Below are 10650 nucleotides of genomic sequence, written 5' to 3'. Positions count from 1 at the left end.
TTGATGAGACTAACTAAGCCAAGGTGTGTTGGCATACTTCCAAGGCTTCTGTCTCCTCAAGCTCAATTGTTTCTGTATTCCTGCCTTCGGCCCCTCTAGATAAGCACGGGTTTGGCTTACGATGTGTTCGGGAGCCCCCGGCCAAATGAGTATTTCACAGAAAGTGGACATTTGTTTAATATTGCATGAAAGCCAAAATGGAGTAATAGCTACCTTGCAACTTCTCCAAATGCCCATTATTGCATGATCACACTGATGAAAGGAATGCACGAGACCATGGAAAATTTAAGAAGTACCCCTGTAGTCCATGCTTCAGGTAGGTAGGCATAAATGGTACACCAGAGAACTGATGACTATATTGGGGCAAAGAATTTGTGTTTACATAAAGCGTAATCGATGCTTAATGCTAGCATATTATCAATTCAAGACACCAGTAACATGAAAACTGCCTTGAAGCTTACATTTAACCTTGAAAATAAGCATTTCTTATGACAGACTGTAACATGTGAAGAATACAAGACAAGCACGAATGCTAACAATTAGGACATTAGACCGGCATCCCAGCAGAGACGATAGAAGCATAAAAAATGCGAGTTGCACCACCATGGCAGATCCAAATGCATATTTGAAGCATCCGTCGTAGACCTGTAATAGAGAAGGAAGCGGGGAATTAAGACAACGCGTAAAATAATGCAAAAATAGGTCTGAGATTCAGAATTTTGACTATCTCTCCGCAAATATGTGAGCTGTAACTCAAATATACTCTATAATCATGCCAAGTACTTGTTGTAGATTCATATGCTCTTCGTTCGAGATGTTATTGTTTTCTTGGTTTATTTTTTCTTTGTGTTTCGACTTTTACGATGTCAATAATCAGAAGAGCCATGAGAACAAGTGCTAAGAGAAACAATGCCGCAAGTTGAGTAAGTTGGCTTATGCTAATGGATTCCATGTTATGTGAAGCGGGGTGATGTATGTCAATATCTAGGTGCAGAAGGTGGTTTTGTTTTGTAAGCGAGAAATTAGGCATTGCTTTTGCCAATTTATAAAAGAGTTCGATGTGTTTGCAAGCTGGTTTTAAGTGTGAATGGAACTGGGTTTTTGATAATATTTTACTGTACAACCAAATAAGGAAAGGCGTGTTAGATCGCGAGAGTTGAATGCGGGGTAGATTCCTGACATGTGCAGAAGTAAGTACATATACGGATTGATTTGGAATGGAGTTGGAATACTTGAAGATCAGATTGGAGGGGATATAATCCAATATGAGGAGCATTTATTGGAGCAGGCCAATATTTAATGATCGGCATAAAACAAAAAGCTTACGTTAAGTGAGCAATCGGTGCAATTAAGTGATCGATCTGACATGGGGGCAAATGGCATATGAAATGATGTATGTGACGAAAGAAGTAAATGCGAAATTAGGTGATGTATCTGACATCAGGGACAGATCTCAAATGAAATCTTGGTGGTAGATTGGGTCCAAGCTATTCTAATAAACAATTGGCTAAAGAGGACAAGTAATGAGTGTATGAAAGACATGTTAAGCCAACATGTGTAACTAAAGCCCTTTCTTATAAAGCACACTACGTAATACTAGATATATTCTATTTTATTGTGCTTCCATGTATAAGACTCTAATGCAGATGACTGGACTACTTACTTATGCAGGTAGCATGGTTTCTAATATACAGAAGGTCACCTTTGCAGCTACAATCATAGCAGCCCCATGTATTTTTGCAACTGCTCTCTGAGAAGTGGCAAGCTAAGAGACACATTGATATGTGCTTCACATAAGCGTCAGTAAGAGCACTAACATGTGCTATCACATTGGCTTGTATACAGAAGGTCAAGCCTATTTACTTCCCAAATGGACTCAGTTATCGAATAAACCTATTCACGAGTTACCAAAGTTTCACCATCTGCTATTTTACCTACTGCCCACGGGTAGATATTAAACCTGTTCCCATAACAACCTGCTTTTACCGAAGAAGCTATGGGCTGCTCACGGGTATCTTTTAGACTCAGAAACATAAGCCTAAACGCAATGTTGGGTCATGATTTTCTTGTATAATTGCTGACACAAAGTGGAAAGGTTAGAGAACGAAGTGCAAGCGAAAAATCTGCCAGAAGATGGTATATCTATATATAAAAGCATGAGTACCTGAATGTTGTGGCCATTACAAATTGAGAACCGTGTGCAAAAATTTAAACAGCAGTTGTAGAGGCCTTCACTCCCCACTTACCCACAAAGTGCAAGAACAACAATCTGGCATAAGATACCCACAAAGTGCAAGAACAACAACCTGAACCGTGTGCAAAAATTTAAACAGCAGTTGTAGAGGCCTTCACTCCCCACTTACCCACAAAGTGCAAGAATAACAATCTGGCATAAGATACCCACAAAGTGCAAGAACAACAACCTGCCAGAAGATCGTAGAAGTCAGTACGGTCGTTCATTTCGTTTCTGTGAGACATTAGAAAAATATGAATTACATGGAGATTCAATAAGCGAAAGCATCTAAGCTTTAATACAGTCATAGGAAACTTCAGTAGCAGAGCAGTCTAAAGGAATTGTCTTCTTGAAAGTATGAAGACATGTAGCTATCAAGGATAGAACCCTGTGCAGTGAATATTCTTGGTCAGATTAACATCCCAACATATGCATTAAGTCAGCTTCTAGTGGACAATGGATATACTGAGATGCAAGTTTCAAGCTTGAAAATCTAGTGCTCAGAGTAATGAAACACATTAGTGAACTAAAAGAAGAGTTTACATGGCCAAACAAAACTGGAGCGCTGTTATTTCCAATTAGGGCAGTCTGCAATGCCTCTCCTTTGTCAGCTTGATATTCTAGTTTTGTAATCATTGGCATCTCAGCAGAGACGATAGAAGCATAAAAAATGAGAGTTTCACCACCATGGCAGATCCAAATGCATATTTGAAGAATCCGTCGTAGACCCGGTTGTCTCACCACTATAAGTTTGATCCAGATGCTGTGTTTTCTACTTATCTGTATCAACCGAATCAACAGAGTCGACTGAATAATCAATGGCTTGGGCGGGTACAGCTTAATCAACAGACTCCCTTGCTTAAACAACTGAAAGGGCTGTGGGCAATAGATTATATTACACTCACTTTCTGGCGGGTCCAAGCCATTCTAATAAACAATTGCCTAGACAGGACAAGTAATCAGTGTATATAAGACATGTTCAGACAACAGGTTATCATGCCTTATGGGGCAATTTACAGCGTTTGTTCATTTCATTCCTTTCAATATTGATTTAGATAGAACATAAGAATAATTGGGGGAAGCATATAATAAATTACAATAATGCACAACCCAACTAGGAAAAACACAAGCACAGACCATGGTAGAGCAAAAGCACAAGAAACTGCCTCAATGTTTCAAAATGACCCAATTTAAAAGACACCATGCCTCCTTATATCCTACAATGTAAGGATGTTTAATGCATGAAATGAAAGCCATCTCTGAGTCTGTAATGGTGTAATTAAAGCCCTTTCTTATAAAGCACACTACGTAATACTAGCTATATTCTATTTTATTGTGCCTCCATGTATAAGACTCTAATTATGCCCTTAGTACCATAATAGTCCAAGCTAAGCTGGTGAAATAAGCTTACAACACGTGATGACATACAGGCTAATGCATTAATTGGTTCAAGGAGTAATATGGTAACAATGATTGGGTCATTTGCTTGCCCTGGTTAACTGGAAAGCTATACTTTATTTCTCAGATCACTGAACTACTTACTTATGCAGGTATCATGGTCTCTAATATACAGAAGGTCACCTTTGCAGCTACAATCATAGCTGCCCCATGTATTTTTGCAACTGCACTCTGAGCACTGGCAAGCTACCTTTTCTTTGCATTCATTTATATCTGAGCAGCAAGTTATTAAAACAGAAAGAGAATTAGTAGGTATCTGCCTCAACATACCTTCACACTTATCAACACCATCTCCCCTAAATCCAGGAGGACACTTGGATCCACTTGTCTGTGTGTCCTGTAGTAGTGAAAAGAGTAAATATTATTTTCCATTGAAGTCTATATGGTTAACTTCCAGTTGAGTAGGATAAGAGCTCTACCAGACAAGCAGAGAACATTTGTCCATCCTGGGTACTATGCCAGCAACCCCCATTATTGATTTTGCACCGTCCTGGCCCGGCAGCTGGTCAAATAGTTATTTGGGAAAAATATTAGATCATTAAAGCATCTCACTCGAAATGGTTATTAGGCAAAAGTAACTAGACACATTACCTGATAACAACAACTAAAGATGATGGAAAAATGATAATTCTCTCGAGCTGAATGAAGGGGAAGGTGAAGAAATGCTTTTAATGTTACAACTTAGCACTGAAGAGACAGATTGATATGTGCTTCACATAAGCTTCAGTAAGAGCACTAACATGTGCTACCACATTGGCTTGTTAAACAAAAGATTAGAAGAAACATTGATACTGCCCATTTAAGCCAAACGGTGGTGCAAAGAGCTGTCCTCTATATGTCAGATTTATAGTGGATGCTTCTTTCTTGGACATGTTGAATGCCATAATATTTGTCTTTCCAAGATTACCCTGTAGGCCATGCTCATCACAAAATGAATTGATAACATCAAGTTTTTCTGAAGACCTGCAATTGAGTGAGATAGTAAAACAATGTCTGCAAATAGTAAGATAGAAAAGTAGATTCCAGAAAGAATGTAGCCACTTATCCTCTAATTCGTTGGTATATAAACCAAGAGTGTTAAACAAAAGATTAGAAGAAACATTGATACTGCCCATTTAAGCCAAACGGTGGTGCAAAGATGGTGAAATTTTTTCTACTGAAGCTGGAAATATTGTTGCTTAACGGGTGTTATTGTTGCATAACCTTTGTTAAATCTTACTTCTACTGCAAGAATCAAGCTGAAGATGGTCCAGAAGATACCCAATCCAAGCAAGTATAAGATGATACCACCTTCATCAGCTGTCCTCTATATGTCAGATTTATAGTGGATGCTTCTTTCTTGGACATGTTGAAAGCCATAATATTTGTCTTTCCAAGATTACCCTGTAGGCCATGCTCATCACAAAATGAATTGATAACATCAGGTTTTTCTGAAGACCTGCAATTGAGTGAGATAGTAAAACAATGTCTGCAAATAGTAAGATAGAAAAGTAGATTCCAGAAAGAATGTAACCACTTATCCTCTAATTCATCAGTATATAAACTAAGAGTGTTGTGATAGCAGACATCATTGTTTTAGTCTGATTGTACTGTGGATAAATTTTGTTAATGCCCATTTTTGTATGGATTTGACTAGTATTTGCTTCTTACAAGGTCATTCCCATTAAGATCTGGTATGCATGGCAGTAGTTGAAACTTGAAAAGCCTATGTTGATTAGCAAGAAGGTTGGTAATTATTGGTTGCTGACTACATTTGTAACAAAAAACCGAAGAGTTGAAAGTGGTTTTTCAATACTGGCAACATGGTGAGGAATTTCTATGAGAAATAAGAAGGCACTTTTGTGAACAAATGTTTGTATGTAAGGACATAGCCTTAAGTAATGACATTTCTATCAAAAAAGTATGAAAGAAACCAAAGCAACACGCCAAAATATGGGGGCAAATGATCTACTGATTCGCAGTAGATTAGTTTAAATTCCATGGAAAGTTATTAAATACATATGGAAGCAGTGGGATCAACCTTAATAACTGATATAGACTCCATGTAAAATTTGCAAATACTTCCAAAACGGAGCTTTCCTTCTTCAGTTTGGCTTACTAAAAGGAAGATGGGAAAATTAGCTTTCGGGTGTAGCTTGTTTTAGACGATGAAAGACTATCAAATACTATTGATTCATTCTTTTCAAGCAAGTGTAATTGTGAGTGTTTTGTGTATGTTATTGTTCAGGTACAAAGTTGGATGCATATAAAATTGGGAGAAAAAAATGGAAAAGATTTGCTGTTTGCCCTGAAAGCATGATACTTATATGCCCAAAAAAAGGTTCTCAGAATTGCCCTAAAGTCAAGACACTTAAAGAGTCTTGACAGTGTGTGCAAATAAAATTACAGAAAAACATAACAAGGAAACTCATGAAATTTGCAGGAAACAAATGAGATCTCTGAAAACAAATGATGTTCCCATCTTCAAGCTGCATGATTGACATCACCACAAATATAGGAAATAATATAGTGAGGGAACCATACTTAGTAACAAACTGCATTGCATGAATTTCGAATAATAAATCCCCTCACTGACCCTTTCTAAAATAAATAGAGATACAATAATGATAAAATAAGTGTTGACAACAATGGTATAAAACTGAACTAACCTGGCTAGATCGAAAAGTAATTATCTTTTCAATGGGTTCACACATGACATTTGGTTCAAATTTGATTTCCTACATATTACAACACCCAATGCATGAAAAATTAACCAATGGATCATAGACAACCAACAAACTAGGTGCAACAAGGATCCACAGATACCTTGGAATAAGAATGCTTATAATTAATTTTCCAGCACCACATGACATCGTGACTAATTAGTGTCACAGTATCCAAAAGCTTTTATTCAACTAACCTCGTAAAGATCAATTTCCTCATCTGGTGGAAAACCAGCCATCGCATTAAGCTTTGTAATAATTTCTATTGGCTTGCCCAGAGCCTTGACAAAAAGCCTCCCAACATACCTGAAACACAATATTGTATTAGGCTAAAATAAGCCAACTAAATTCCAATAAAAAATCCATATTTGGAAAAGTATATGAGTGGAAATAAAATGCACATTGCATACCATTGTGAGAACAGTTGAATTTTTCAACCAGTTTGGATTTCCAATGAATGAACCTGCAAAGAACAATCCACAGATTCATTCACTTCCCAAGTAAGGGCGACGGAATAGGGTCGTTAAGTCGTATCCGTTGACAGAGGCAAATAAAATTGAAGAGTAAAAATGGAAAAGACTTGCAGTTTGCCCTGAAAAATTGATACTGCCAAAATAATGATTCTCAGAAGTGCCAAAGAGTCTAGATTCTTAAAGAGACTACAAAGTTGGATGCATATAAAATTGTGGGAAAAAAATGGAAAAGATTTGCTGTTTGCCCTGAAAGCATGATACTTATATGCCCAAAAAAAGGTTCTCAAAATTGCCCTAAAGTCAATACACTTAAAGAGTCTTGACAGTGTGTGCAAATAAAATTACAGAAAAACATAACAAGGAAACTCATGAAATTTGCAGGAAACAAATGACACATAACAAATGATGCAAAGGGCACTAAAACTTGCAAAACAAGATCCTACAAACAAAACACAATTGAAGGATTTTCTTTTATGATTGGACAACAACAACAAACAAGGTATCAAGACAACAAAACAACTAACATTTCCAGGACAGAGATACAGATTGCAAAATTGCTATACCAAATACAATGGAGAAATACTCGCAACATGCCCAAACAATAATGAGAAGTTCATAATTTATACACCCCAATTTGAACAATAAAACTTAGACAGAACTATAGAAAGCTAACACGCTTTGAGTAAACCTGTTCCTACCTGAGACATCAAATGTCCCACCACCAAGATCAAACACAAGTATTGTTTCATTATTCTTCTTCTCGAACCCATAGGCCAATGAAGCAGCAGTGGGTTCATTGATAATTCTCAGGACTTCCAACCCAGCAATCCGGCCTGCATCCTTTGTGGCCGTTCTCTGAGAATCGTTGAAATATGCAGGAACAGTTATCACAGCCTTGTTGACCTTATCATTTAAAAACTTGGTGGCATCATCAACGAGCTTTCTCAAAACCTATATCACAAAAATCCCAACTGCAACTTATTAAACACAAATGCCTATAAAAGCAAACCTTAAATTACATTTTCAAACCAAACCAAATCAGTAATAGCCAAGTGTATCCTAAGACCCAACTGCTTGGCAATACAAAACTTAAATTATAACATTAAAAACATTTTTAGAACCAAACAAATTCAGACGCGTAAATCAGCAATTTCTAACCAAGTGTGTCATTCACGGCCCAACGCCCTCACAAAATCAAACCATGCATAACAGGGGCCTGGAACATAATAAGGGAAACATGACCGCATGCACAGCTGTGCACCCATAATTTTACACCAAATGTTTCCTTGTGCCAAGCTATTCTAAACAAAGAAAACCAGTACTTCATTACATCTGTATAAGCTTTACTCAAATCAAACAGCATATCTACATTATTTTGATTTAAACTTGTAAAATTTAAAACTTGATTTTGTTCATATACTAGCACAGATATGACAGATGAACACAACAGAAAAAAGATTGAATCGCACCAATATCATTAGTATTGTAGGAACATTGGTTTATTTTAAACTGTCCTGTAAATCCGTCAAAATTCACGTGATCAATCAAAGCAACATGACTCATGTCTAGGCGAGACTTTTAATATCAACTATATTTTAACCATTTACTTACTCTACAATCTCTATTGTGAATCTAACAGAGCTCAACTCACCAACCAAAGAACACTTGCCTTCACTCAAAATTTTATGGGTTTAACCACAATAGCCCTGTTTGAATGAAATTCTTCACAATTGTATTTGCAAATCAACAAATTTTGTTCTTAAAAGCCTCCCAACATACCTGAAAGACAATATTCTATTAGGCTGAAATAAGCCAACTAAATTCCAATAAAAAATCCATATTTGGAAAAGTATATGAGTGGAAATAAAATGCACATTGCATACCATTGTGAGAACAGTTGAATTTTTCAACCAGTTTGGATTTCCAAAGAATGAACCTGCAAAGAACAATCCACAGATTCCTTCACTTCCCAAGTAAGGGCGACGGAAGAGGGTCGTTAAGTCGTATCCGTTGACAGAGGCGAAGAGTGAATCAATGGGGCAGAACCCTGGTAAGCTCTCAACTGAGAAACGACAATGCAACATGAAATTTCAAATTTAAATAAAAATAAGAAAATCAATCGATTTCAATAAAAATAAAAATGAAAGTCGAAACTTTTATCCACCTTGTGGGCCCTACATGACGGCCATGTGCCTAACACCTCTATCCATAGCATAACACATGCAAGCTCTACAGCAGGCCACCTAAGGTTGCATCAAGTTAACAGCTGTGATCAGGCAGATTGAAACCTGAAACCCGAGCGAGAAGATTGAAGCTAGTGTAACATCTGTAATCAGGCTAACATCTGTGATCAGGCATATTGAAACTTGAAACCCGAGCAGGAAGACCCTGCAATGTAATGTAACGCCACCTAATAAATCTACCACAAAGCTCTTGTGAAATGCTGCTGCCAATACTGCTGAAATAATACAGAGACCCACAAGCAGCACTAGTTCGATTTTCACAGAAGGGGCGTCGGCGGGATTCGATACCATGATGAGGTTGTGCAGAGTGGAGATGCAATTTTGGCTATTTTGCGACCCTAAGTTAGAAGAAGAAGAAATTAGGATGCGAGTCTCTCGGCCATGGAGGGAAGGTGATGGTTTCTCCTATGGCAGAATCGATGAGGGCTATGCAGCCATGATGTGATTGTAGTTTCTGAAAAAAATAACACCCATCAATGTGCTTCACTAAGAAGATTTCATTTCTGCAGGTAGTGGTTGTTGTACATGTACAGGATCTGTTCCACCGTCACCTGAAAGTAGTCCTGATGATGAAGATGTTGCCGCAGAGGAATCATTAGTCAGACAACAAGTAACTGAGGATACGAGGAGTCCAAATGTGGCTGTCCAAGTTCGTGGCCTCATCAAGAGACTGGTCCTTATAGATGAAGCAGAATAAGGCGGGTGTGCCCCAGCTACTTCCGCCTAGACCAATTTGAGGGATGGCTGCTAATCAGCGCTCGATCCGAACCAGAATTGCTGCAATTGACCGGTCTACATCAGTGACTTGTTCTGCTGGGCATAAAGGACAGAATTCTGGCCAATATTTTCGGTCAAACTGTTCTCTAGTCACTGAGCGCTTCTCACTATTCCGATAACCCACAGGCTCTGCTCGGGCCAGGACCGCTCACTCCCTTCTGCGCTCTGATACCCGGCCTCGGCTAAGCTATCCTCGGAAAGGTAAGCTGAGGTAAGCTCCACCAAAGATGAGAAAACCATAGCTCGTTGATCCCACAGAGACAAAGGTGGGTACAGAGGCAGAGTAGGCAAGAACATAGGCGGTGGTTCATGACACCTCCCGCCATGCATGGACACCTGCAGCACCTGCTGCACAACACCGGTTAACATGCTCAAATAGCCTAACCTGCAAACCTTAGCCTACCCTGCAAACAATTGTGCCGATAATACAAATTAATGTTAACATTAACATGAGACCGATTAATGTTAACATTAACATGAGACCGTTGACGGTCAGTGATAATGAACAGGACCTAAATTAATGTTAACATTAACATGAGACCGTTGACGGTCAGTGATAATGAACAGGACCTAAAAAGCAATATAGGCTATGCTCCAGCCTCTTCCGCCTCGAGAAGAGGCCAAATAATATGGCAAAGCTTCAGCTCCAAATAAGACTTTGGTAATCTCGGCACATCCCGGCACAACACGTTTGAGAACTTTGTAATAATCACCGAATAACAATGGACTAAAACTGGAAACTAATGCTAAAGCAAGGCTATTCG

At 38.3% G+C, this 10650-nt stretch overlaps 1 protein-coding gene across 2 annotated transcripts; it reads right to left on the bottom strand.

Annotated features, from left to right (window-relative positions):
- Positions 1-4434: 4434 nt before the first annotated feature.
- On the bottom strand, positions 4435-10283 carry LOC149221658 (stromal 70 kDa heat shock-related protein, chloroplastic-like). Of its 2 annotated transcripts, none has more exons than XM_089385173.1 (6): positions 9031-10283; positions 8750-8928; positions 7565-7817; positions 6804-6856; positions 6591-6699; positions 4435-5074 (listed from the first exon to the last, which is right to left on the bottom strand). In XM_089385173.1, the coding sequence occupies exons 2-5, from the start codon at positions 8750-8752 to the stop codon at positions 6637-6639; spliced, it is 372 nt and encodes a 123-aa protein (XP_089241299.1). In that variant the 5' UTR covers positions 8753-8928; positions 9031-10283; the 3' UTR covers positions 4435-5074; positions 6591-6636. The 2 variants fall into 2 exon arrangements, with proteins under 2 accessions (XP_089241299.1, XP_089241300.1); XM_089385174.1 differs by lacking the exon at positions 4435-5074 and adding an exon at positions 6339-6408.
- Positions 10284-10650: the final 367 nt, after the last annotated feature.

The sequence above is a fragment of the Pinus tabuliformis genome, chromosome Q (assembly GCF_031772625.1).
Source record: "Pinus tabuliformis cultivar Carrire ecotype Pingquan chromosome Q, CPIR1, whole genome shotgun sequence".
In the NCBI taxonomy this organism is placed as follows: domain Eukaryota; kingdom Viridiplantae; phylum Streptophyta; class Pinopsida; order Pinales; family Pinaceae; genus Pinus; species Pinus tabuliformis.
This window is presented reverse-complemented; position numbering and strand designations above follow the sequence as displayed.